Source organism: Cervus elaphus, chromosome 11 (genome assembly GCF_910594005.1).
Source record: "Cervus elaphus chromosome 11, mCerEla1.1, whole genome shotgun sequence".
Classification (NCBI taxonomy): Eukaryota; Metazoa; Chordata; class Mammalia; order Artiodactyla; family Cervidae; genus Cervus; species Cervus elaphus.
This window is the reverse complement of record NC_057825.1, coordinates 8,500,355-8,526,274: the sequence shown is the minus strand read 5'-3', so window position 1 is coordinate 8,526,274 and position 25,920 is coordinate 8,500,355. Positions and strand designations below refer to the sequence as shown.

The window sequence follows — 25,920 nt, the reverse complement described above, 5'->3', positions numbered from 1 at the left end:
ATTGTGTTGCTCCCTGGCCTAGGATCATTTAGTGATTTCCCGATCCCAGTAGAATCAAGTCCCACCGTGGACATGCCTTAACAGCACCCAGGTCATTGGGCCCCATAGACTCTCATCTCTGCTTCCCTCCTCCTTGCCACTCACCACAGCTGAGGCCATGCCTGAGTTCCTTCCCCAGTCTTGCCTATACAGTCCCTGTCCTTGGCTCAGGCATCGTCTTCTCTGACAACAGGAGGCACCCCTGCTGTGCCCCCACACTTGTGAGTCCCTCCAGAAGTGCTGATCTACTCAGTTAGAATGACTCCTCTGCTGTGTTAGCTCCTTGAAAGCAAAAATTCTTTTCTGCTTGTTTTTGTCCTTGTATCTCTAGGACCTAAAAGGGCCTGGTATGTAGTTGTCATTCAATAATTTTTCACTGAGTACATGAATGGGATTAGGTCAGTCACCCAGTTAGAAAGTCAGCAGACCCCTTCTACCTGCCAGGGTGAGATTCCAGCCTTCTCTCACCTCACTGCTTCCTACCTGTCTGTGCAACTCTGGCCTTTCTGCCAAGATGAAATGTGAATTGATGCCATGACTGCTTGAGCCGAGTATGCAGAAAAGCAGTGTATATATGAAAAATTGATCTTTCCTGGCAAGAACTGTGTCCTCGGTTACTTTATGGTCCAATAAGTAAAACATAATTGCTAGACTTTGAGGTCAGTTCCCCACCTATAAGACAGTCACAGTATTTGGGTCAGTAATTTTTTGAGCCACAGACATGGAAATCTAAACACACATGATCTTGTGTTTAACAGATGTGTTGGCGGGGGGTTACAGAACATGTGCTCAGGAGTCCGGTGCTAGCTGCTGTCCTGTCCTGGGCCCACCCCCAGCCCACCCTCTTAGCTCAGGGCCATCGGAGTGAGACCGTGTGCTTCCCTCTCCCCACAGACCACCATGCGGGACCTGTCCCAGATGCTAAAGAAGATGCCCCAGTACCAGAAAGAGCTCAGCAAGGTATGTTGTTGTTGCTGTTCAGTCGCTCAATCACACCGGACTCTTTGCGGCCCGAGAGCGAGGTGTGATGATCCAAGACGATCCATCCGATCGTGAATAGAGACAGCTGCAAAGACGCCTCAAAGCGCCAAGACACTCACGGATTGATGGAAATCCACAGGTTTTTAGTCATCTGCAATTTTTAAAAATTTAATTAATTTATTTTTGGCTGTGCTGGGTCTTTGTTGCTGTGCTGCTTTTCTCTAGTTGCAGCGAGCACTGGATACTCTCTAGTTGCAGTGTGTGGACTTATTGTGGTGACTTCTCTTGTTGCAGAGGACGGGCTCTAGGGTGTGTGGGCTTCAGTAGTTGCATCATTCAGGCTCGGTAGTTGTGACTCACAGGCTTAGTTGCTCCACGGCATGTGGAATCTTCCTGGACCATGGAGTGAACCTGAGTCTCCTACATTGGCAGGTGGATTCTTGACCACTGAGCCACCAGGGAAGCCCTCATCTTCAGTTTTTATTAGGAAAAAAAAATGAAAGCTGGGGATAGATAGTTTATTTCCTAAGACTTCCTCTTCATCTTTTTCTCTCTGTATCCTTCCAATTCTTTACCCCATGGGCCTGCAAGATTGAGCTCAGAGAAGGTCACGGTGATCTGGGAGTCAAACAGTGCTCTTGTTAGACACTCACTGCCTGAAAGTGAAAAGAAAGTGAAGTTGCTCAGTTGTATCCGACTCTTTGCGACCCCATGGACTGTAGTCTACCAGGCTCCTCCCTTCATGGGATTCTCTAGGCAAGAGTACTGGAGTGGGTTGCCATTTCTTCTCCAGGGCATCTTCCCAACTCAGGGATCAAACCGGGGTCTCCCACATTCCAGGCAGACACTAACCTCTGAGCCACCAGGGAAGCCCAACTAAACCCAGCCCTAAGGAGAGGGGTATTGAGCGCCACCTGCTGGAGGGAGAAGTGTCAAAGGATTTGTGGACACGTGAAACTGTCACACCACCCTGCCCCCTTAAAGGATTTCTCCTTCCTCTTAACTCTTGTAGAAAGTGTCTCTGTCGCTCTGCCAGGCACACAGTTCTCTACTTGAACGCGTATTTCATCTCCTTTATGATGCTGGGGACTCCTAGGCACCTAGCACCGTGTTCATACTTAGCAGTTACTCAGCAAATGCTGCGTGAGTCAGCGAGAGATTCCCTGACCACACACTCTCTATTTTGTCCTAGTATTCAACCCACCTGCACCTCGCCGAGGACTGCATGAAGCATTACCAAGGCACTGTGGATAAACTCTGCCGGGTGGAACAGGTAGGGCCCTTTCCTTCTCTTTCTGCCAGGCCTGTTTACTTGCCCAGATGAATGTTAACATCTTACCTTGAACATCCTGCAGAATCATAGGAAATAGAAATGGGAAAGCCTGATAGATCATGCTGTCTCAACTCTTTGGAGCCAACGAAATTCCTCTCTCGATGGTAGGGACTAGAGTGGTCCGGAATGCTGTGCCGTTTGGGGTTTGCATGTCTGACTTTCCAGACGCTCCCTGGAATAGCAGAAGAGACTTGTGTGATGCACTGAACCCTGCACTGACAGAGCTGGCTGGATGTTGACTCTGGAGTGTCCTTTCCTCCTGCTGTGGCCGCACCAGCTTGGAGACCTAGAGGCCGAAAGCGGGCAGTGCAGCCAAAGAACAGAAATCCGCCCCCGGCCTCCCTGATCACAGTTGCGATCAGAGTTCTGTCCCTGTCACTGATTCATTTGATGTGCTTGTTTTTCTTTTCGTCTGCAAAGGGATATAACGAAGCTGCCACATTTTCCAGGAGTGTCATGTGGAATCACTAATCCGGGCACTGCATTCCTCGTGTGTGATGATAATTCTCATCTAGGGTCCGCGTCTAAGGGAAGGGGGGATCCCATAAGCCAAAACCTCAGCCGAAGGTCTCTTTTCACAGAAAAAACAACTCACATTCTCAGTGTGAGGCTAAGATCTAAATCTCCTGGTTCGATGTGACAGGCTGGGCTTAGGTTTCTAAGAGGAGCCATGATTCATGGACTCTCTCAGTAGTCCTGCTGAAATCCATCAGTTTCACAGGGAACTCTGCAAACACAAGGCGTCCTCACCATCAGAACATGACTCTCCAGAAGACAGGTTATCCCTAGACCGGTACAAATGCAGTTGAGATTCACCCTGGGAAGTCTACATTTTTTCAGAAGTGCCCAGGGTTATTTGTTGAACTAATCACATTCAATTTGACTTTGAGGGAGTATTAGGGTCAGTCCTGCTGAGCAGATGTCTGTTGAGGCTTCACTGAGGGCTGAAGGGGCCTCAGAGAAGGTTGTGGGGGGGGGGTGTCCGCCTTCCTCTGATCCAGGCTGGGCAGAGATCCCCCAACTGGAGATCATACTTGTTATGGACTCCTGGGATTTTGAGAAAAAAAAGGCAACCTTCCGGCAGCTTCTGTAAGAGCTACAGAGAAAGTTGTAGAACAAGACCAGATGGTTCTTGATGTGCAGAGACCTATGTGCTGCTTTCTCGGGCCTGTTGAGAACGGATCTGCCTCTTGCCTGAGTCATGGGCGATGGGGGCGGGTTGGGGGGTGGCAGAGACTATGCTTACTTCACTCTTTATCTTCAGTTCTGTTGTCAGTTCCCCCTTCCTTCATCTCCCTCAGCGAGATGTACAGGTTTGGGACCCCATGTTTTTTCTCCTCCCCCTAAAAGTGTTGGAAGATTAAAAACAGAGGTTTTTAAAAATGCAGAACAGTTAAACACTCCCCCTTCTGTGCCAGGGGGAGCAGAGCAGGAGGAGTCTAGCCAGGCAGAGGCACCTTACAATACTGACGCTTTTCATCCCCTGAAGCCCCAAGCCCTCTGCAGGGCTGTGTCCCTCCTGGGAACCTACCAAGATTGAGGCTTTCCCTGAGCAGTCGGCTCAAGCTCACTGGCATCCACATGGAGGGAACAGCCTGCCTTTCAGCAACGTCGCAAATCTGTGTGGCCTCTGGTTTTGGAAAGTGAAACCTGGGGCTTTCCTCGGCTCTTACTGATGCCATGGAGACCCGTGCTGATTAACTGCAGCATGTGGGGGAGCTCACGCACCTGTCGCTGACCTTCCCCAACCGCCACACATTCCAGACATTCACAGACAGCCCGTTTTCTAATAGTTATCGTCTATCCAGACTGTTGCCAGAACAGACTGGGGCCAATACAGTGTGTTTTCTGCAGGACCTGGCCATGGGCACGGATGCTGAAGGGGAGAAGATCAAGGACCCCATGAGAGCCATCGTCCCCATTCTGCTGGATGCGAATGTCAGCACTTACGACAAAATCCGCATCATCCTTCTCTACATCTTTTTGAAGAATGGTAGGAACAGTGGGATATGACAGAGGAGACAGGCCCTTTCTTGGGGAAAACGAGGCAGCTGGGAGAGAGAAAGAACAAAGTGAAAAACAGTTGAAAAGACAAGGAAACGGGAAAGGTCCAAGGGACTCTTTACAGCTGGAGAAATGTAGGCAGATCAGCTGCAACTAGAGGCTGTGTATCCCCTAGTGATTCTAGAGTTAGTCAGAGGGACGGATAATGAGAAGAGGACTGGGTGAGGACAGCAGGGAGAGCCTTTCGGCTTTACAGCCACTTTATTAGAGCATTTCTGCAAGAGACTTTTAACTTACCCCACATTTGTAATCTGTGCCTTTATTTATTTATTTTTTTATTTGGCTGCATTGGGTCTTGCTGTGGGATGCAGGGGATCAAACCAGGGATCAAACCCAGGCCCCCTGCATTGGGAGCCTGGAGTCTTAGCCACTGGACCACCAGGGAAGGCCCCAATCTATGCCTGTAAATAACTGATCTTTACCCACATATAGTTGCCCATAAGTGTTCACTGTGCAAAAAGATGGACACAGAGACTCTCTTGTCCAAGCTGACTGTGATGCAGGCCAGAAATGGTGGGGACGGCTGAGAAGCAGGAGACGGATGGAAAGACAGATCAGGAGGGGCAGTTGCTGATGGTCATAGCCCAGGACAGAGTGGCTAAAGTGGAACTAGAGTCCTGGCCCTGCCTTGTCTTACAGTAAAGTCGATACAATGAGCGGATTAGTTCCACTGATGCTGAGGAGGAGAGGGGGCACCATCCCCAACCCCAGGCACTTGGCTCTGCTTCTGAGTGTGCGATGCACATTGGCTGGTGTGGTGATCGGGGTTTTGTTCTCACAGGCATCACCGAGGAAAACCTGAACAAGCTGATCCAGCATGCCCAGATCCCGCCGGAGGACAGCGAGATCATCACGAACATGGCACACCTCGGGGTGCCCATCGTCACGGACGTGAGCGCCAGCCTCGCGTTGGAAGGGAGGCCCAGGGGAGACAGCGGCTCTCATCTCTTCTCCCCTGACTTCCTTATCACAGCTTATGATACACACACTCAGCATCGAGAAAGAGAAAACATAAAATCAGAGGAAGGCAGGTGTAGAGGTATACATAGAATCAAGATTTAGTGCCAGGAACCCAGGCGGGCACATCAAAGAGGCACCACATGGTCTCGAAGCTGAGCTGTGCCCATGAACCAGCCCAAGACACACCAGCTCCATCCTGCGTGTCTTGAGTCAGTCTGGCTCAGCCGTGGGGACACTCAGACTCAGCATCTTCGGTGAGGTTGCTGTCAGGCCGTCTTGAGACCTTTGAGTCTGCTGCTCTGGCGATGACTCGGGACCCAGTCGGGGCAGGTGTGGGGGCCCAACCAGCAGTGAGCTCTAGAAGAGGCTGAGGAGGGAGGGGCTCCCTCACCAGGAACCTCGCTTGTAGGAACCCTGTTTCCTGCAGGGAGTCAGTGCTGATAAAACCGAGTTGTAGGTTGGCTCCTTCTGGAATCTTATTATTAGAGTCAAAAGCTTTGTTCCGGAGCCAGCAGACCAGAGACCTGTGACTGGGGGTCATTTGGTGTTTTCAGACCCTTGTTCAGAAAGGGACCAAACAAGAATGGAGATGATCCTCTCAGTGCACCCTGTGCTGCTGAAGCAAAATCAAAGGACAGGTCTCACCAGAGCAGGATTTTCTTCTGTTGTTGTTCAGTGGCCAAGTCATGTCTGACTCTTTGCGACCCCATGGACTGCAGCACACCAGGTCTCTCTATCCTTCACCATCTCCCTGAGTTTGCCCAAACTCATGTCCATTGAGTCAGTGATGCCATCCAACCATCTCATCCTCTGTCACCCTCTTTTCCTCCTGCCTTCAGTCTGTCCCAGCATCAGGGTCTTTTTCAGTGAGTCAGCTCTTCGTATCAGATGGCTGAAGTATTAGAGCATCAGCTCCAGCATCAGTCTTTCCAATGAGTTTTCAGGGTTGATTTTCTTTAAGATTGCTTGGTTTGATCTCCTTGCTGTCCAAGGGACTCTCAAGAGTCTTCTCCAGTAATTGAAAACAAACTTTTTAACTTCTTGCCTTTGTGAAAAATGGCACTTATATGTTTGACCCACATTGGCCATTTTTTAAGGCTTTAAAAAACCAAGTTTGCTCCAGATTCTTGGGCTGGAGCCCACAGGCATAGTCTGGGCTTTTCCAGGAAAACCTCTTCACATGTTACTCTTTTTCCGAGGCTGATTCCCCACAGGGAGCCCTGGGACAAGCAGGGCCTTGTGGGCCCAGGTACTGACTCAGAGCCACCTCTCATGTGTTTGCCTTCAGTCCACCCTGCGTCGCAGGAGCAAGCCGGAGCGGAAGGAGCGTATCAGCGAGCAGACCTACCAGCTCTCACGATGGACCCCGATCATCAAAGACATCATGGAGGTCAGCACAGGCTGGGATGAGGGTGCGAGGCCTGCAGGGCCCAGGGGCTTCAGCCTCACCTGCCCTCAGGTGGCAGTGACACCCGGGGCTTTGCATCTGGACCTTGGAGGGTTTGTGCAGAGCAGCCCCAGGAGACAGCCAGATGTGGATTCCCCAGACCCACGTGATTCAGCCCCAACGTAGGGCCCCCTCGATGGTATCACAGTGCCTGAAGGTCATATGGGTAGCGAGCTCCATGCTGAGGGCACAGCAGCAGGGAGGGCATTCAGAAAGTGACCCTAGGCGCCCCTGCTGCTCCCGTCACGTCAGCCAGAGACCCTGACAAGCACCTTTCTGTTCAGATTCATCCCCTGCCTGCACGTTCTCGCTCTCCACCTCCTGAGTCCCGCCTCTCTGCAAAGTCCCCGTCCGGCCTCCCTGTCCCCGCACACTGAGCGCTCAGCACCGCAGAGGCCTCCCGGCCTCCTGCAGCCGTGTCAGCTGCTCTTTGCGTGTTTGTCTGCCGCTCGCTGTGTTGGGCATCGTTTTAGACCTTGGCCCTGCGCCCTCTCCTACCACGTCCTCTGGCACTGTGCCTTGTACATACCAGGTGTTTCGTATCTGTAAATGGAAGGTAGCCCAGGTGTCCCTTTCTCCCCTCCCTCTTGTAGTTCAAGGTCAAGGAAACTGTAGAATCCTGCCCCACGGGAGCTCTGGGGTGGGACCTGGAGATGGTCTGTCCAGCTGCTGCCCTTGGACAGGACTGAGGTCCAGAGAATGAAGAGACTTGCCCAGGATCCCTCTGTGAATTCATAACAGTCCAGGTGTTCCCACTGAATTGTACGCTAAATAGCTATATTTTAAATATATAGAGTGCGTCAGCTTCCTATTTTTAAATCCCACAAACGAAAAGGATGGGTGAACATGAGACATCTAGAAACCAGTAACATCTTTGCCTGGCAGAGTAGATCAACCCCTCTGTCTCATTCCCTCCTTTGTTCTCTGCTCCTTTTTCCTCTCCCCGCCCAGTCCCCCAAAGAGACGTGTGTGGGCTTCACACAGTAGCTGATAGAAGTGTAGACTTCTCAGCAGCAGAGGGTGGGGAGCCGAATCCACCCACCAGATAATAGGCCCTTGGAAACCTGTGCACAGATGCAAGGGTCAGGAGCCTACTGGACAGGATGGGACATTTATATCCTCACATGGAATATAAAGGGGAAAAAAGCGTAAACTGAAAAAGAAGCTAGAAAAATTAATGCAGGGTTTTAAAAAAATAACTTCTCTTCAAGAGCAGACCTATAAACTCATCTCCTTGTATCTGCTGGTCCCAGGGCATCTGCTCCCCCAGCAGGGCAGGAGTCAGCCCCCAGCAGGCAGAGGAGCTCCGGTTCTTGCAAAGCTGGCCATGATTTTGGCTAAGTGACTTGTCCTTGGAATCGTCTTACCTTGGTTCCATCAGCCCTTTTCAAAGCCGTCTCTCTTCTTTCCAGGACACTATTGAAGACAAACTTGATACCAAGCACTACCCGTACATCTCCACCCGCTCCTCTGCCTCCTTCAGCACCACCGCTGTCAGGTGAGTGAGAACCCCTGAGTGAGGGCAGGAGGGGCGCGCAGGACCGTGTCCGGGAGTCCTGCCGTGATGCCGCGTGATCTGCGGGAACCTCCCGCAGCTTCTCGTCACAGCCAGGGTGTAGGCAAAGCCCTTGCAGTAGTCCGGGAGGCCCTCCGCCTCGTGGCTTCCTGTTCCATCTCGACTCACTCCTCACTCGTCTTATTCCTCCTCCACTTCAGCCACATCAGCCTCCTCGCCCTCCCCGGAACACACCAGGCTCAATTCTGCCTCAGGAACCTCTGCGTTTGCTTTTCCCCCCTGCCTGAAATGATCTGTCCCCAGATACATCCGCATGGCTGCTATCTCCGCCAGGTCCTTAATCAATTGTTACTTTCTCCCATCTTCCCTAACCACCCCATTCAAAATGACAGTACACCAACCTTCCTAGCAGTATTATTCATAATAGCTCAAAAGTGGGAACGACCCAGATGTCCATCATCTGATGAATGGATAAACAACATATGGTACATTCAAACAATGGGGTATCATTCAGCCAAAGATAGGAATGAAATACTGATCCATGCTACAACATGGATGAACCTTGAAAATACAAAATGAAAGAAGCCAATCACTAAAGCCCACATGTTCTATCATTCTGTTTCTATGAGATGTCTAGAATGGGCAAGTCTCAAGAGAGAAGTAGATAAGTGGTTGCTGGGAACAGGGGTGAGGGTTGGGAGACAGGGATTACTGCTACTAGGTACAGGATTTCTTTGCGGGGGGTGATGAAATGGTCTAAAAATGGTCTAAAATTGATTGTGGTGATGGTTCACAATTCTGTGACTATACTGAACACCAGAGAACTCTACAATTTAAACAAGTGAATTGTATGATACATGAATTACCTGTCCATAAAGGTGTTACAGAAAATAATGGAAAAATTACAGCCCCCACCCCCACGTCCTGTCCGTGCACCTGCTGATGCTCAGACATTTATCAGGTTGGAGATGTGAGCAGAAAGCAGTCCATGCTTCCGTCTCCCGGTCCTCCAACCCTCTGTGTTTTCTTGGCTGCCTATGATGCCTCATGTGTGTTTTTGAAAACTCCTCCTCTCACTCACCTCCTTGCTGTCTTCATCCAGAGGTCTTTCCTGCTCTGTGGGCCAAGTGTCCACGGGCCAGTCCCTGGGACTCTCACACTATGAACACAGGTCACCTCGACTCTCTGCTGCCCTCTTCTGTGTGGCCCAGGTTCCCGGGTCAGACTTTCTAGAACACGCACCTCCGTCCCTCTACGCATACTTTCCCTGCCCGCCCCTCTTCTCTCTCCACCCACCTCTGTCATCACTCTCAGGCCTGCATGGCACATCCCCCTGCCCCGATGCCAGTGGAGGACAAATGTTTATTTCCAACACTGGAGTGGAATACAAAATCCCACATGGTATCACAGGCAGACTGCTGATGACAGCAGACAAATGATCTCACAGGCAAAAAAAAAAAAAAATGACTGTGATCCTCAGGGCTGGTCCAGACAGGCCCCCAGGGCCTTCAAGATTTGAAAAGTGACTTCAATGCTGTTATAACTCAGGAAGAAGGGTGAAGGTTCCACTGTCCAGAGGAGATGTGAGCAGAAAGCAGTCCATGCTTTTGATTTTTGTTTTGCTCATTTTTCTTAACCTGGAAGCAGCCCATTTCTCACTGTTTACGAGGACAAGGTGAAGGCCCATTGAAAGCCAGGGCAGAGGAGGAGGCACTGGGGAACTGTCCTGCCGCTGAGATGCCCGTCTTTCAGGAGGCAGCTCGGCACCACCTCCTCCAGGAAGCCTTCCCCGGTGACACCCGGGTGGTGCAAGATGGCCCTTCCCTGTGCCTGTCCCCACAGCACCTCCACACGGTGCAAGGCAGACCCTCCTCCCTGCACTCTCCTCGACCCACCACTTCGGTTAAGCCACAAGCTCTTGGGATCTCACTCAGGTTAGCTCCTCAGTGCTGGGGTGGCCCCGTGAGGCCTGCGTGTACATCTACCTGGTGAATCAATGTGCCACCTGCAGACAGGCCCGGGACTCTGTGGCCACTGCTCCTTCCAGAAGAGTGTCCCAGAGCTCTACAACTCGGGAGAGACACCAGGACCATCATCCAGTGGGTGGAGCTGCTGAGCGTCTGGCTTTAAAGCCAGCCTGAACCTGTCTGTTGCCTGCGTGTTTCTAAGAGAATGACAGGGTCACACTACAGGTGCTCGTGATGATTCTTCTCCCAGCAGCCAAAGCACTTGATAATTTTGCACTGCAGTCCAGTTCAGACAGCAGTTGCTAAGCATCTGCTCTGTTTTTAGTCACTGGTGTATAGAATGAGTCCTATGTCATGGAATGAAAGCATTAGTTGCTCAGTCGCGTCCAACTCTTTGCGACCCCGTGGACTGTAGCCTGCCAGGCTCCTTTGTCCATGGAATTCTCCATGCAAGAATACTGGAGTGGGTTGCCATGCCCTTCTCCAGAGGATCTTCCCAACCCAGGGATCAAACCCGGGTCTCCTGCATTGCAGGCCGATTCTTTACTGGAATCTGAGCCACTAGGGGAATTACGTCATGGAATAGTGAAGTATAAATGCTGTATATGCAGATACACATGATTAACATCCTTCTCTCCCCCTCCCCCTCCCTCCCTCCCCTCCCAGCGCCCGCTATGGGCACTGGCATAAGAACAAGGCCCCTGGGGAGTACCGCAGTGGTCCACGCCTTATTATCTTCATTCTGGGGGGCGTGAGCCTGAACGAGATGCGCTGTGCTTACGAGGTGACCCAAGCCAACGGCAAGTGGGAAGTGCTCATAGGTGAGTGGGGCGTGTTTTCTAGAGGGAAGGGCTGCTTCAGTGCACTGTGACTCCATTCCACGCTTTGGTGTTTCATCCTATCTCCAGTTCTCCGCTCCCCCCCAACACTTGGCCTCTAGACACATCCGTGGACGGCAGCCAAGGAGGGGTGAAGGGGGCCCTTCCTCAGCTCTGCTCTGTGCTTCCTGACGAGCGGCAGCCCCATGTGTGGGAAGTGCCTGGTCCCAGGCCCCGACAGACTCAGCGTTCCTGCTCTGTCACTGCCGCTCGGGTCCCCTCAAAAGTGCCACCCTCTCCACGCTGCGATTTCCTCACCCACCAAAACTGGGTTAAGGGCACCCACTTACAGCCCAAACTGGGCCTGGGGTGGAGGGGCACGTCAGTTTCCTGGCCTCGAGGAGCCTCACATCTGGAAGATGCTCAGTGAACAGGTCAATGAGCACTGGCCCTTGTACCTGTCAGTTAGAGATACACAGACCAGGCGTGCAAACATACTGCTCAAAACGTATCAGCCTGGCTTCTGAGCTCTGCTGAGGGCTGCCCCAGCCAGTTCCTACCACTTCAGGGTCTATCATATCCCTGCTGGTTTTCCAGAAGAAAGGAAGCAGCTCCTAAGCTCTGACTTAAGGCAGCAGGAGATTTTCCTCCTTTTCATGTCTATAGGAGCCTCCCCAGTTTCTCCACCCAGAAGAGGAAACGTTGAGAAAAATCTTTGCTTTCTCCAGATGCCTTCTTCTTTCTTGTGCCTTAACAAACTGGAGTTGCCTCTGCCCAGGGTGCCTCTTGACCTTGACTGACCAGAGGTGACCAGCACCTCCTCTCCTGGCTGGGCCCTGCCCTTGCCCCTTTGCTCAGTAAGAGGTGTCACTTTTATGCCTCCACTTTGGGGGGAACCAGTCCACGTGGTCCTTCCTAGATATATCAAGATGGACCTGGCACTGTCTTCACAACTTCCAGATCCCACCATTCAGCGGGGAGATCGCACATCTCCACCCCCGCCCCTCCCTATTCCCAGAACCCTCTCTGGCCACTATTTCTCCTGGGTTTTCTCCTTTTTTGGTTACATAGGCCCCCCGTGGTGGTGCTCTCTGTGTTCTTGGCTTGCATACGTGTTGCATGAGCGTGTTGGCTAATTCTCTCTGCTCAAACACAGCTCTCCTGGGCCGACGCCATCCCAGCCAGGCTTCGTTGTAACCCCCTCTTCCACGCTGGCCTGACCTGAGGGTCCCTGTCGGGAGGTGGAGACCCGGGGAAACACGGTCGCCCGTGCAGATGGGTAGAGAGGCCTGGTGCAGATCGCCGACGCCCGCTATGCGGCCCCGCCCGCTCTGTGCATGCATGCCCGCCCGCCGTCCTCGCGGCCCGTGTGCGCGTGCGCCGCGTGTGCACCTCGCGTGTGCGCATGCGGCTCGCTCTCTCGCACCTCATTGGCTGCATAAACGTAGGCCTAAGTTGGCATGCTCCTGTAACGTACTGTGTTCAAGCAGTCAGCCGGCCTCTGTTCTCCCGCAGGTTCTACTCATATTCTCACTCCCACCAAATTTCTCATGGACCTGAGACACCCCGACTTCCGGGAGTCCTCTAGGGTATCTTTTGAGGATCAGGCTCCAACAATGGAGTGAGAGCCAAAGAAACAAAGTAAAAGCAGCTTATTACAGAAAAGAAACTCTTCCACTCTGAAGGGTTTTCTTTGATTTATTCCGTCACTCTTTCTTTTCTTTTTATTTTTTTCCCTTTTCAGTTTATTATTTATTTGATTTTCTTTTAACGAGAAAATGCTTGCAGTTCTTCACACCGATTGAAAATGTGTCCTGACGCTGCCCTTCACCAACCCTGCCCGAGCTCCGCTGGGCTCTGGCTTGCCAGCTCGCTCATGCCACAGGTCACCTGCTGCTGAGACAGCTGCAGCCCCCTGAGCTTTAAATGATCACAGCCGCTATGCACAGCCCTCCAGAGGGGGCTGGACGCGGAGGGGTGCTGCAGGCAGGGCACCTAAGCCTGCTGGCCGTGGAGTGAATTCCTGATGATGAGGAAGGCTTGGCACAGGGCATCAGAATAGACCCCCAGTCCTTGGTAGTTAAATGTGTCAACACATTTTGCCCAGGACAGGCACTTATCCCAAGGAACAATTTCTAAGGGGTGATGGGGTCGTAAGCCACCTGGTTCGTGGTGAACTCCAGCCACCAGTGGAAAGATCTGGTGTCTCCTGTTCGTCTAAGGAAAGCAGCACTTATTAGTCATTTGCTCTTTCAGTAATTACTTTTAATTCTCCTGTGGATCCTTCCAAGAGTTGAGAAGCATACCCCTCTCTCCAGCTGGAGTCTCCTAGTCAGATTGAGAGCCTTTGGGTAGAAATCTGTTCTCAAAACTGTGAGCTGTTTTGAAGAGCGTCTCCTCTCCCACGAGGTCATGCCTTTATCTCAGTTACCTGGGAACCTGTTGTGGGTTTGGTAGGTTATCCAGGTTTTATTCTTGCCCTTGAGAGAGCAAGAGTTCCTTGCTCTCTCTTTTCCACTCTTCCATCATGCTGGGAACCTCCCCGACCTGTTCAGACAGCAGACTGGCCCCAAAGACCTCACTGCAGCATGAGTCGTTTCTAGCTTCACTACACACTCTGTGATGAGGCCACATCTTGTGTGTATGCACTCTATTCCATTAACCATGGACTCTGGAAATGTCCCCTTCCCCAACCCCACCCCCAGGCTGAGATGTGGCCCTGTGAGCTACCTGTGAGTGAGTAGCAGACAGACCAGGGCTCTAGCCCCAGCTTGGCCACAAGCACCTGTGTGAGTGGGGGAGGTTGTTTCCACTGGTCTACAGCACACAGAACACAGGGAGGCTGGATCGCAGAGCCCTTTGGGCTGACCGTCTGTGATGCCATCATTCAGTTGGAGGCGCAAACCAGGCAGCCCTGCCCCATTCTCTGGCAAGCCCTCCCTCCATTCTCTGGGGAATGGACATCAGAACCCTGGCTGGGTAATGTCAGAAGTGTGCTTGTTTATTTTAAAAAGAATGAACTCCATATATGAAGGACCTGCTCTAAAGGTTGGCCCTGGAGGCAGGGTTGTTCATCTCCTCTTTCTCTGCCTTGGCCGAGAGATAGCTGCTCCGGGGAAGTAGGGAGGTGAGGAGCAGCAAGGGCCTGTGAGCCAGGACAGTGAGGCTGGCCATGGCCCTTGGCTAACTGCCATCCTGCCCAGGCTGCCTTTGCCTAGAAAGCGAGGCCAGTGGGTGATGAATAAAAGCAAGTGTTTAAAAAAGTCACCCTTAAGAAGCACCTTGATAGGATGGTAATCAGAGAGAAATGGTTCTCATGCAGATGGCAGGTAGGTGGATAGCATTTGCTGTATTTCGAGACTCCTCAACGCACATGCGGAGAAGGCAGTGGCACCCCACTCTAGTACTCTTGCCTGGAAAATCCCATGGATGGAGGAGCCTGGTAGGCTGCAGTCCACAGGGTCCCTAAGAGTCGGACACGACTGAGCGACTTCACTTTCACTTTTCACTTTCATGCATTGGAGAAGGAAATGGCAACCCACTCCAGTGTTCTTGCCTGGAGAATCCCAGGGATGGGGGAGCCTGGTGGGCTTCCATCTATGGGGTCGCACAGAGTCGGACACGACTGAAGCAACTTAGCAGCAGCAGCAGCAAAGAACATGGCCGAAGCCCTGGCAGACCCCTTGCAGAGTCAGAAAGAATCGCAAACCCAGACCCCAAGGGCTCCCGCTAGGATTCGTCCTGGGATTCCTTGCAATCGGAGACACCTCTCCTTTGCTTTCTCTGTTTTACGTTCCATCAGCAGAGAGTGTCTTGGCCGCCATTAGAGCAGAGAGAGCACTACAGACTGTATGTTCTTGCCTTCCGAGATGCTTTGTTGGACAGCGTTGTGTTTTAGAGTTCAGTTAAGAAAAAGCAAGGCACGGAGTCCTCATCCCAGGGAAGTTAAAAAGCAGATGAATGTCCAACCTGCCCACTTCTGAGGTAATTGTCCAGGTGACTAAAGCCTAAAAGAGTACAGGGTGTTGGAGAGGCAGGGTGGTCTCCGACACATCAGTGTGAGCAGAAACTTAGCTTTTAGAGATGGGTTTTCCCCGATCGGCAGTGAACGAGTGTCCTCGTGGGCACTGTGTGTGGATGCCAGTGTTGTGCTCCACCCTCCTGGCTCCTCCCTCTCCTTCTGGCCCCACCTCCTCTGGCCCCTCCCTCTCCTCCTGGCCCCTCCTCCTTCTGGCCCCTTCTCCTCCTGGCCCTTCCCTCTCCTCCTGGCCCCTCCTCCTCCTGGCTCCTCCTGCTCCTGGCCCCTCTCCTCCTGGCCCCTCCTCCTTCTGGCCCTTCCCTCTCCTCCTGGCCCCTCCTCCTCCTGGCTCCTCCTGCTCCTGGCCCCTCTCCTCCTGGCCCCTCCTCCTTCTGGCCCTTCCCTCTCCTCCTGGCCCTTCCCTCTCCTCCTGGCCCCTCCTCCTCCTGGCTCCTCCCTCTCCTCCTGGCCCCTCCCACTCCTGGCCTCTCCTCCTGGCCCCTTCTCCTTCTGGCCTCTCCCTCTCCCCCTGGCCTCTCCTCCTGGCCCCTCCTCCTCTTGGCCCCTCCCTCCTCCTCCTGGCCCCTCCCTCTCCTGACCGCTTTCTGTCCTGGAGCTGAGGCCTGCTCTCCCTGGCCCTGGCCGAAGGGGGCAGGCGTGGATAACTAAGTGTACAGATGCCACCAAGTCTCGGCTCAGTCTCCACTAATCAATCCATCATTCCTCCCAACTAAGAAATGAAGTATTTTGATCAGCTCTGCACCTCTGTGCTGTGGACGGTTTATGTTAAAAGGACTGACTATTAGCGAATGTCCAGAAGACGGTCAGAGGCTAATGAAAGGGGCTGCAAGGCCAACTTAGACCTATTACACAGCACTTAGAGGAGGAAGAAGTTTTTTTGTTTTGTTTTTATGTTGAATACTTTGCTTTATTTTAGATCAGCGTCAGATAAGTTCCATTTTTTCAGTGGGACTCAGATTTGAATCTGAATTCAGAGCTGACTCAGTTCCCAGCTGCTGTTTCAGCATTCCCTTCCGCATCCCCTCCTGGGGCAGGAGGCCACAGGGCCCCCAGAATCGAAAGCAGAGGCATGGCTTATAGGCCTGGCTGTGCCACCAACATGCCCCACCACCATGAGCATCTTTTTCCCATCTGTAGGATGCCAGTGGGCAAGGCCACTGTCTTCCCACACCTGGCAGATCATCTCACTCACCTGGGCTGCTCTTAAATGTGCAGTTTAAACCTACTATTCTCTGACACCGCCCTCAATAGTCTGAGTCTGCAGGATTGATTCAGGCAATTCCAGAACCAGCTGGATCAGCTGGTCTGTCAGAATTCTTCTGGTTTTCAGATGCTGTCAGTGAGGAGGAAGCATTTTGTCCTGGCAGAGCTCACTGTGTCTGGCCACAAGCTTTGACAGTCTTTGGATGACTTTGTTTTGAAGATCACCGTTCACATTTCAGATTTGCAGTTATATAGAATGAGGGGGGAACCTCAGAGCGGTTCTAGAGGCCTGCATGGTCAGCCACCTTTGGGTTCAAGTGAGAATGTTTGCAGTGTTTGTGGTGCTGAGAAGTTTGACCAGGGTATTAAAGTGATATCGCTAATTGCGTGGCAGGAATTGGGTCTCAGGTGATTTCAGATTAACACCAGCTGGTCTGAATCCTTTAAATGGACCGGGTAGTTAGGGACCTTAAAGGGACCAGGAGCATGCCTGCGCGAGGAGCCCTAGAGGCCTCACTGGTTTTCTTATACTCTTGGTTCTGGCTCAGATGGTAAAGACCCTGCCTGCTAATGCAGGAGACCCGGGTTTGATCCCTGAGTCAAGAAAATCCCTTTGGAGACGGGAATGGCAGCCCACTCCAGTATTCTTGCCTAGAGAATCCCATGGACAGAGGAGCCTGGAGGGCTACAGTCCATGGGGTCGCAAAGAGTAGGACATGACAGAATGACTAACACTTTCACTTGGTCCTGGATGTTTTCTGCTTTCAATGAAAGATTGGGAGCACCAGACGATCAGATAATATCCAGTTCTAAAGAATGAATTCCTTCACCTCTTTTTGGCCTCCCCCCAGTCCTGAATCTGCATGGAAGCAAGGTTGGGAAGCACGATGGTCTAGACATCTGATCAGAGGCCTTTCGATTCCCCTCTACATCAAGCCTGCCCTCTTGTTCCCTGGAATCCAGCGGATGGCTATGGGGGAGGACATTAAGGAAGGTTTTTCTGGCATGTGCATAGCCTCAGAAGCCCCCAAGCTAATCTCAGCCCAGAGTTCCCAGCAGCCATCTCTCAGCTGTAGACACCTAAACTGCATGCAGCTGAGACTTGGAGGCTTTCATTCTGCCAGTGGTCCTGGTCAGAATTTGGTAACATTTATTCCTGTTTCCTCATCTGGGGAGCAGCCTTTGACCTTTAGGAATAGCAGGAAGATTCATAAGGTCACAGAAATGAGTGTCTTCAGGGCAGAGGGGAACCCCTGCTGAAACTGGTGTCGCCTTTGCCAAAGGAGCCTTGAGTCTGCAGAAAGAGTCAGCTTTGGGCGCGGGGCTGGCACAGGCTGCACGCTCGCTCGGGACATCCCGCTCGGCCCCTCGGGGAAGCAGCCAGGGAGGGACTGGTTCCTCACTCAGAGCAGTGGTTGGGACTTGAGCTGCAGAGAAGCCTCTCACACCAGAGATGGCTTCTCCGGTGTCCCCCTGGTCTGCGCTGACTGGGAAGGCTCCAGATCTGCAGTGCCAGCCATCAGGGATCAGCTGCGCAAGTAGCGGTCAAAGGCGTAAGGACCCTGCTATTTGGAATCACTCCCAAGGAGCCCGCCAAAGCCTTCTTCTGCCCGCCCTCAGGGTGGAAATCTGGCCTCCTGTGGTTTCTGGTCCCCTCTTCCCAGGAAGGCCTGCGCCCTTGCCCGCATCTCCAGGGAGGCACATTTTCAAGGACGGGTCTCTTTTGTTCAGTTCTCTCCCACCGGGATCTCTTTCTTTGAAGCCTTCTGCTGCATGCGTGCAGGCCTCATGCTCACACACCAGTCACTTCTGTTCTTTTTTGAGTAAGTCCATGTCCAAACCACACGATCCATGCATCTTTTTTTACTGCACTTATCAGATCTCTCTTTACAAAAAAGGACTTCATTTATTTTTATTTTTTTATTTTTGCAGTAAAATTATATCTAATTCCATTAGCTTAAATTTTTGCAAGCATTTCTAACCTCTTACAATGTGCGGGTCTCTGCAAGGTAAGGCCTCAGGTACCCCGGCCCTCCCCCTTTCACACCTGAGGTCCCTCCCACCACGAAGCCCCAGCCAGCTGGCTCCCAGAGCACAGTGGCTTCCCCTGGGTGCTCTGTCCATCCACTTCCTCCCGACCTGGACCTCTCTTTCCACACACAGCCCCCCTGCGAACCCCTGCCCCGTTCACCCCCCTCCCCCCCGCCATGTGGTTTGGCACTTCTCTCCCTGGCTTCACCTTGAATTCAGGAGAGAATTAGAAGGATGGCTGCCCTCTCCCCTGGCAGATGGCACTGAGCCTGGATGGAGAGAGAGCTCCTTCCTCGGTACAGCCCGGGGGACCCTGCCCGAGCCAGAGGAGGTTCTGTTCACCCACGGCCCCCAAGTGTCTCCCGGGCCAGTTGTGACGTGGCCCCAAACCCCAGCCCCCACCCCCCTCTCTGTGTCCACTCGACCGAGGCCAGGGGAGGGGAGGGGGCGGCTGCAGCTGTGGGAATGGACACGGGCAGGGGAGGGGAAAAGTGTTTGAAACCAGAGGCGGCTAGCTCACAGGTCTTTTCTGCCTCCCCAGGATCCACACACATTCTCACCCCACAGAAACTTCTGGACACGCTGAAGAAACTGAATAAAACAGATGAAGAAATAAGCAGTTAAAAAATAAGCCACCCCTCCAAACAAAAATGAACCCTCTCCCCGAAGTGCTCGCAGCCCCGACCGCCTCGGTCCCTTCGCTGACCCCCTCCTCCCTCCATCGCCTCCCCTGGCTCTGCACGCCCGGCCGACACTGTCGCCGCTGCGTTCTCGTGTTTGGTGATGCCCTCTTTTTCTTGTTTGAAACAAAAGAATGCATTGTTTTTTTATTTTTTTTTTTTTTAAAGAGTCCCTTCTATGTGTATCCTGGAGGAGACGTTTGGGGTGAGGGCCGTGCTGCCCCCGGGTTCCTGGAACTGTTTAGGGTGGATGGACACCTCCTCCCCATTAGTCATGATTTTATGACCTTGTACATAGCCCAGCGTGACGTGTGTACATTTGCTTGCGTATGGGAAGGTAGACGTTTTTGAAGAACCCGTTTGGGGTCGCTCCTGTTCGTGTTGGGAGTCTGAGCTGTCCGTTCTTGGAGTGTGTCAGACTGAGGGTGTCTCTTCTCACTCCAGCTCCTCCCCCTCCGTGCCAGCTCTCACTCACATGAGCTTGGAAGTGAAGCTCAGGTGACTCTCGAGAGGTTTGCGCTGGAACCGACCTCTGCTCTCTCTCCCCAAGGGGCTCACTCCCCCCATCCCCCGGGGCTGGGGGTGGGGGCTGGGGGTTGGCCACGGGAAGTCGGGCTGGGTGCCCTGTCTCAGCGCCCTCCCTGGCCACGGCCACAGCGCTCTGGTCCTGTCTGCGGCCTATCACCGTGCCTGGATGAGAGAGGAGCAGGCTTCCACTGGGGACCTGCGTCTCCAGTTAGACCTGGTCCTTCAGACCCCATCCTTCCCCAGGCATCACCCCCCACACCACCGCCAGAGCTCCTCTTTCTCAGCGAGGTCAGCCTGGATCGAGCTCACGGCTCAGCAACGGACTAGGACTGGGAGGGTCCAGCAGGCTCCTGGTTCAGAGGTCCCTTTCCTGTCTGCGCCCCTGAGGCTTCAAACTACACGAAGAGTAGCCTGCTGGGTTTACACAGACCCCAATCCCACCCCAGATCATTCTCTGTTTAAGATACTCCCTAATACTTTATTTTGTGTAGTGTGGGGTCATATGTCGTCATGCTTGTAAGAAGAAAACAATCATTTTACTCTCTGTATAAAGACGTAGCTGTATAAATCTTAGCTGTTGATGCAGAAATCAAAGAGGCCAATGCAGGAAGGATGTTTCCTCGTCCTCAGGACTCAGCGGCTCATTCTCCGGAAGGGAGCACACTCTGTTCTGCTGCTGCTGTGAACTATAACGACAGTGGAAGTCACAAAAAATGTCCCGCACCCACCCCCCCATGCCCTTGAACCCCTCCCCAGACCGTGTGTGTATATTACTGTCTTGTGGCATCGTCGTTGCAAACGTGTGTGTGTGCTAGTTCTTCGCCACCCCCTCTTCCCTTTCAGAATATATCCTCCGCCCGCCCCGTTAGATGCATCGTGGCGTTCTCTTCTCAAGGCTTTGAAATCTTCCCCCTTTGCACTCAGATTAGTTTGCAGGTCTGTCTCCCTGCCCCGCTTCCTTACGAGATCTTATTTCCTTAGGACAGACTGTAAGGCCATGCCTTGGTTTCTTCCTGTTAAAACTGCTTGTTTTGTCCCCTGCCCTTGACCAAACGATGCTCATGCTTCAGGACCTTGTTTGTCCAACACGTTGGTTTTCCTTTCTCTGTTATTTATATAAAAAATAATTTATCAAAAGGATATTTTAAAAAAAGCTAGTCTGTCTTGAAACTTGTTTACCTTGAAATTATCAGAATCTCAGTGTTTGAAAGTATTGAAGCACAAACGTGTATCATCTCTGTACCGTTCTGTACTAAAGCACTCGAGTCTAATAAAGAAGTAAATCAGCGCCCATGCATGGTGTCCAGGGTGACTCGCCGCCTGGTTTCTCTTTGGGGAGCAGGAGGAGAAAGGCTTCATCGATATAGTCCAGTGGGGAGGAGCCCCGCTGCCCCCGGCCGTGGCTTGGAGCCTTCTGGATCCAGGTTACTGCGACTTACATCAGGATCTAGAGCTGCCTGGAGTCTGCAGACGATCCACGGCGCGTGCACGACGCTGCCTGAGAGCAGGCAGTTCCTCCGTCGTCCTGGGTCTCTGCAGGTAGGTTGTCAGACGGCAGGGCTGTGTCTCGGCAGGTGGCGCCCTCCGTAAGCCTGTGGTGACAGTGCGTTCAGGGCATGTGATGAGGTCACTGCATCAGTCTTAGTGTTCTCCTCCTCTCTTCCTGCTGCCACACCACCTAGCCTTCCAATGAACTGTCAGATCTAGAAGCATGTCCTGCTGGTCATGAAGCCTTTTGGTGACTTGGGGAGACTGTGATGAGTTTGGCCCAGCATGAAGAGGGGGACCCTTACGTTAGGCTCATGGTGACACTGGAAATATGTCAATCAATTTCAAATGAAGCAGGGTGACCTCATCCATAAGCCAGGCAAATGCCCCCCAATACCAATCACAAAAGAATACATTACAGAATTAAACCAATTAAGTCCATCTCTAAAGGTGGGGGTAGTTTCTACCCAAACTACATACAGCAGAATTACATTCCTTGGAGGAAAAAGTGGCACCAGAGGTAATGCTGCTAAGAACCCTGTAAAAACGAGGGGCTCCCCTGGTGGTCCAGTGGCTAAAACTCTAAGCTCCCAATGCAGGGGACCCAAGGTTCAATCCCTAGTCAGGGAACTAGACCCCACATGACTCAACTAAAGAGTTTGCATGCCACAACTGAAGAACTCACATCCTGAAATTAAGACCAAAGATCCCGTGTGCTGCACTAGGACCTGGCATGGCCAGGTAAATAAAAATAAACATTTTTTTAAAAAGCAAACAAACCCGACTGCATCACAGGGCTGCCAGCCTTCTCTTAACCCCTCTGCACCAAGATCTCCATTGGTTTTAACAACGCTTTTAGACAAGGAGTTTTCAAAGCTCTGATCCAAATGAAGTCAGCTGCCTCGGGCAGAGCTGTGGAGCACCCTGTCCTTACAGACTGCCTTTCCCCAGTGCGGAAGCCATGCGCTACCGCGCCCAGACTGGGCAGACCTACTCTGCTGGTGGAGTGACACCGCTCTACAAGTGGGCCCCGGGGTAGCAGTCCCTGCTCTTCTCAGCTCGCCCCTGCCGGTGTGGAACCTCCATCCTAGGAGCTAGCTGAGGTGAGAGCCATCAGGGTACAGGTGTTCTTAACCTGCCACACCTGGAGTGGGACTTGTACCCTCTGTGGGCTGGTATGGGGACGCCCTCTGCTCCGCCTATGGGCAATGGACATCCTGCAACATGGGGGAGAGGGAAGGGGAAATAGGGTGGCTGTCTGCCCCTCCCAGGGAGAAACCGGAGCCCCCATCTTCCTGGCCATGCCTGCCCAGAGGAGTACACCCAGGTAAAACTTGCATTACACAGAACTGGTGAGGGGAGTGAGCCTTTTTATTTTTCCTGACACCAAATACATATCACTTTTCACACCATTTCTCCAAGTCTTTGGCTCCAACTAGGTGTCTGACAGTTAGGTCAGTTCTGACACTAATTATTCAGTGAGTGCAGATTCCCACGGATCAAGGGCACAGTCCCACAAAACTGCCCCCACTTCAGGCATCAAAGGGGTGCCCACGCTACCCTGCCCAGCTGATTACAATTCGAGGGGTCTCACAACCCCCTCCTCGGGTTTGGTAGTTCATTAGAACAACTTACAGAATGAAGGAAAGCACTTTCTTTGCTGTGACTGGTTTATTACAGAGGATACCACCGGAGAACAGCCAAACGGAAGGGACGCACAGGGCAAGGTATGGATTTGGAGGTGGGGCGGGGGTAACCCAGAACTTCCCATGCCCTTTCCAGGCACACCAACCTCCCAGCACCTCCCTTTGTCCACTAACCCAGAAGTCCCCCCCCAAACTCTGTTGTTTAGAAGGTTTTATGCAGGCATCGTTACATAGGCACAGTTGATTAAATCATCGGCCACTAGTAATTGACACTTGGTCTACAGCCCCTCTGCCCTCTCCACAGGTTAAGGGGTGGGGGTGGGAGTTGCAGAAAGTTCTAACCCTCTAATCCTCTGCCTGGTGTTTCTGATGAGCAGTCCCCACCCTGAAGCTCTTGCCCCTCCCCTCTTAACCTCATCAGCATAAACCCAGGTATGTGGGAAGGGGCTTGTTGTGAAGAGCAGAAGATATGCCTCTCAGGAAATTCCAAGGGTTTTAGGAGACCTGTGCCAGAAATCTAGTGAAGTGAAAGTGAAAAGTTGCTCAGTTGTGTCTGACTCTTTGTGACCTCATGGGATTCTCCGGGCAAGAATACTGGAGTGGGTTGCTGTTTCCTCCTCCAAGGGATCTTCCCAACCCAGGGGTCAAACCCAGGTCTCCCGCACTGCAGGCAGATTCTTCACCAACTGAGCCACCAGGGAAGCCCAAGACCATTAAACAAGTTAGTTAAAATGAGGTCAATAAGGTGGGCCCTAATCCAATCTGACTGGTATCCTTATAAGAAGAGAAGATTAGGACCCAGAGAGGTAAAAGTGCGCATGCCCAGGAGAAACAGGAAGAGAGCAGCTGTCTGCAAGCCAAGGGGAGGCCTCGCAAGACTAAACCTGCTGACACCTTGGCCTTCAACTTCCAGAACTTGACAAATCAGATTTCTGTGGTTGAAGTCATCTAGTGTATGGCATTCTGTTATGGTGGCCTAAGTGGATTAATATAGTTGCCCAAGGCAAGAAAAGCTTCACAGAGTTGCTGAAATCAGGAGGACTGCTGACAGATATGCCCAGAAACTCTCTGACAAGGCTCAACACTGACCACTCTCCAAGCACTCTCCTTGGTGTTATTCAAGGGCTACCCGCCCTGAGCACTGTTCTCAGACACCTTCCCTTAATCAAAGACGGGCTTTGATCCTGCTTCCGAGCTTTCCTAATCCTCTGATGAGAAAGCATAAGGCCAGGGACTTCCCTGGTGGTCCAGTGGCTAAGACTCAAGCTCCCATACAGGGGGCCTGGCTTCAATCCCTGGTCAGGGAACTAGATCTCATACACAACTAAGAGTTCACATGCCACAGTGAAAGATCCTGTGTGCTGCACCTAAGACCCCGTGAACTCAAATATTTTTTTAAAAAAGAAAAAAGGCACAATACCAGGCACTTAATGATAACTCAGGAAATGGAGGTGATGGCTGCTCACTGTTCAGCCACATTTGCGTCAAGAGAATCGGTCTCAGTAGGTGTTTCAGGCAAGGAGGAGCCGGACTCCTGTATCTGGCACAACCCCTCATCTGTGATGATATCAAACACGGTGTCATCTGGTGGCATCTGTGTTTGCACCTTGGCCTCAGGCAAAATGCAAATATGCATGTGTGTGTGTATGTATATACATAATATGTGATAATATATATCACAGCTGATAAGGCAGTGCATCGTTGCTCAAATACTAGACTCATACTTGCAGAAATTTTGTAGATTTTTCTTAGATGTTTCTGCATTTACTGTATGCCTTAGAACAATTTCTAGACACTATTTTTTTTACTGGAGTATAATTGATTAACGGTGTCACTGTTAGTAGTTTGCAGTGTACAGCAGAGTGAACCAGTTATACCTACACCTCTGTCCACTCTTTTTTAGATTCTTTTCTCATGTAAATTATTTCAGAGTACTGAGTAGAGTTCCTTGTGCCATGCTGTAGGTACTTGTTAGTTATGTCTTATATATGGGGCTTCCCAGGTGGCGATAGTTGTAAAGAACCTGCCTGCCAATGCAGGAGGCATAAGAGACGTGAGTTCAATCCCTGGGTTGGAAAGATCCCTGGGTTGGAGGAGGGCATGGCAACCCACTCCAGTATTCTTGCCATGTGTGTATGTTAATCCCAATCTCCGAATTTATCCCAGGGAATTCATCCCCCTGCCCTTTGCGTACATCTGTGACTCCATTTCTGTTTTGTAAATAAGTTAATTTGTATCTCCAGACACTTTAAATGATTGTTTCTTTCTTAAGAAATAATCTTCACCAATTGTTGTTTTGCCAGAGGAAGAGTCCATTGAGCTATTTTCCTGTGCCATTCCAGACTCCCACCCAGGCTATCTTATTCAGCTAATAGATATTTACTGAGCACCTACTAAGGAGATCAAACAAGTCCATCCTAAAGGACATCAGTCCTGAATATTCATTGGAAAGACTGATGCTGAAGCTGAAACTCCAGTCCTTTGGCCACCTAACGCAAAGAACTGACTCACTGGAAAAGACCCTGATGCTGGGAAAGATTAAAGGCAGGGGGAGAAGGGGACGACAGAGGATGAGATGGTGGGAAGGCATCACTGACTCAATGGACATGAGTTTGAGCAAGCTCCGTGAGGTAGTGATGGACAGGGAGGCCTGGTGTGCTGCAGTCCATGGGGTTGCAAAGAGTCAGACATGACTGAGAAACTGAACTGAACAGCCATGTGCCAGTCTTCCTCCTAGGTTCTGAGGATGCAGCCACAAATGAGAGACTGAGTCCTCGTGAGCTTACACTAGCGGTGGGTGGCATTATATCACACACACACACACACACACCCTGAATGAATGGATCCTGTTGTGTGCTCCAGAGAGGTGGGCATTTCTTCAGGCATGTTTAGTGATACCTGGATTCCTTGTCTCCCCTGGGGCTGAGCTTCCTCCCTCCAGAGCCTCCTAGAGGTGGCAGTGCCGTGAGTCCACAGGCCCTGACCTGGGCTAACACTGCAGTCTGCGGGCTGTGTGCACTGCACCCACTCCCCTCCCGAGACCTGGCTGCCAGAGGGGCTGCTGGACTTTGTGGTCTGGGTCACTCGCCAAGTCGCGTCTGACTCTTGCGACCCCATGGACTATAGCCCTCCAGTCTTCTCTGTCCATGGAATTCTCAGGCAAGAATACTGGAGTGGGTT

At 51.9% G+C, this 25,920-nt stretch overlaps 1 protein-coding gene across 2 annotated transcripts in view; it reads left to right on the top strand.

Annotated features, from left to right (window-relative positions):
- Positions 1–20,899, top strand: part of STXBP1 (syntaxin binding protein 1) — a 67,778-nt gene extending 46,879 nt beyond the window's left edge. Inside the window, exons 12-19 of one of the 2 annotated variants that reach the window (XM_043916809.1) lie at positions 934–999; positions 2,213–2,293; positions 4,208–4,346; positions 5,199–5,308; positions 6,666–6,767; positions 8,237–8,322; positions 10,974–11,128; positions 18,940–20,899. In XM_043916809.1, the coding sequence (XP_043772744.1) occupies positions 934–999; positions 2,213–2,293; positions 4,208–4,346; positions 5,199–5,308; positions 6,666–6,767; positions 8,237–8,322; positions 10,974–11,128; positions 18,940–19,022 (822 nt within the window). In that variant the 3' untranslated portion in view covers positions 19,023–20,899. Of the gene's footprint in view, positions 1–933; positions 1,000–2,212; positions 2,294–4,207; positions 4,347–5,198; positions 5,309–6,665; positions 6,768–8,236; positions 8,323–10,973; positions 11,129–12,640; positions 12,768–18,939 lie in introns of those variants that run through there. The other variant, XM_043916808.1, reaches the window with a different exon arrangement.
- Positions 20,900–25,920: the final 5,021 nt, after the last annotated feature.